At 56.5% G+C, this 1,454-nt stretch overlaps 1 protein-coding gene across 1 annotated transcript; it reads left to right on the top strand.

The window, feature by feature from the left end:
- The first annotated feature begins 529 nt into the window (after positions 1-529).
- On the top strand, positions 530-1,105 carry LOC130039546 (endogenous retrovirus group K member 7 Pro protein-like). Its single transcript, XM_056131422.1, has one exon. The coding sequence runs from the start codon at positions 530-532 to the stop codon at positions 1,103-1,105; it is 576 nt and encodes a 191-aa protein (XP_055987397.1).
- Positions 1,106-1,454: the final 349 nt, after the last annotated feature.

Below are 1,454 nucleotides of genomic sequence, written 5' to 3' on the forward strand. Positions count from 1 at the left end.
TGACCTATACTCCAGTGACCGCTCCGGCCAACCCTAGAGTCTGCTTTGGCTGTAACAAGCCTGGTCATCTCTGGCGTCACTGCCCAGAGCGGGGGAGGGCGCGTGTACCCCAGAAATTATGCCCCAAGTGTAAGAATGGGTACCACTGGGCATCAGAGTGCCGGGTTGAAGTTGTCTCTCGCCCGGGAAACTTGTCGCGGGGCCGGCCCCAGGGCCCCGTAATGCAGCAGGCAACTGGGGCACTCCCCTTTCTTCCCCCTCAATCCCTGCCGCCTCCGGCCATTGTTCAGCCTCAGGTTTCGATTCCCTCCTGCGCGCCATCCCAGGCAGCTCCAAATTGGACCTCCGTACCACCTCCCCCACAATCCTAACCCAGGCACAGGGACCTCAGCCCATCCCAGTCAATTTCCAGGGGCCCCTGCCTGCTGGAATGGTTGGCCTCATTATCGGGAGGGGGAATCTTATATTGGAGGGATTCCAGGTCCTCCCCGGCACTATAGATGATACTCTCACTGGCCAGCTTAGCGTTATGGCCGCGACTACGTCCTCATTCCTGAGTATAGATCTGGGTGCCCGCATTGCTGAATTGCTCCTTATCCCACCCAGCGCCACCCCTGGCGCCACCGGCCCCCCGCCACCGGGGGTGTTCTGGGCTCAGGTTATACAGGAGTGTAAGCCACTCCTGACTCTCACCATCTCAGGCAGATCTTTTACCGGCCTTATAGATACTGGAGCTGATACTACCATCATTACTACCAGGGACTGGCCGCCAGAATGGCCAATCTCCCCCTCTTTAACACACCTGCAGGGAATTGGCCATTCAAAAAACCCGATGTTGAGCTCAGCTGAGCTCAAGTGGCAGACCCCCGAAGGAAAGGAAGGCCACGTCCGCCCCTATGTCCTCCCCGACCTGCCTGTTAATCTCTGGGGGAGGGACGTCCTGTCCCAAATGGACCTGATCCTAGTAGATACCAAAGGCCTAGATCTTTTACTTCAACAGGGCTATCTTCCTGGCCAAGGTCTGGGAAGGCACTCCCAGGGTCTCACTGAGCCCGTGATGCCTCCCCCCTCTGTGGGACGACTAGGACTAGGAAATTTACCATAATGGCCATTGACTTGCCTGTACCCCACGCTGATAAGATTATCTGGCGATCAGATGACCCTGTGTGGGTAGATCAATGGCCCCTGTCCTCAGAAAAACTAGCCGCAGCGGAGGCGCTAGTGCAGGAGCAACTCGCTGCTGGACACATAGAACCTACCAACTCCCCCTGGAACACGCCCATCTTTGTGATCAAGAAGAAATCGGGGAAGTGGCGTCTGCTCCAAGATCTAAGGGCAGTAAACAAGACCATGGTGGTCTTTGGAGCATTACAGCCTGGCTTGCCATCCCCTGTGGCCATCCCCGCCCTATGGCACAAGATCGTTATTGACCTAAAGGACTGTTTTTTCTCAAT

Source organism: Sorex fumeus, unplaced genomic scaffold, assembly GCF_029834395.1.
Source record: "Sorex fumeus unplaced genomic scaffold, SorFum_2.1 ptg000087l, whole genome shotgun sequence".
NCBI classification, from domain to species: domain Eukaryota; kingdom Metazoa; phylum Chordata; class Mammalia; order Eulipotyphla; family Soricidae; genus Sorex; species Sorex fumeus.

Excerpts from the sequence above, each read along its gene's own strand:
- LOC130039546 (XM_056131422.1), top strand. The coding sequence starts at position 530 with ATGGCCGCGACTACGTCCTCATTCCTGAGTATAGATCTGGGTGCCCGC.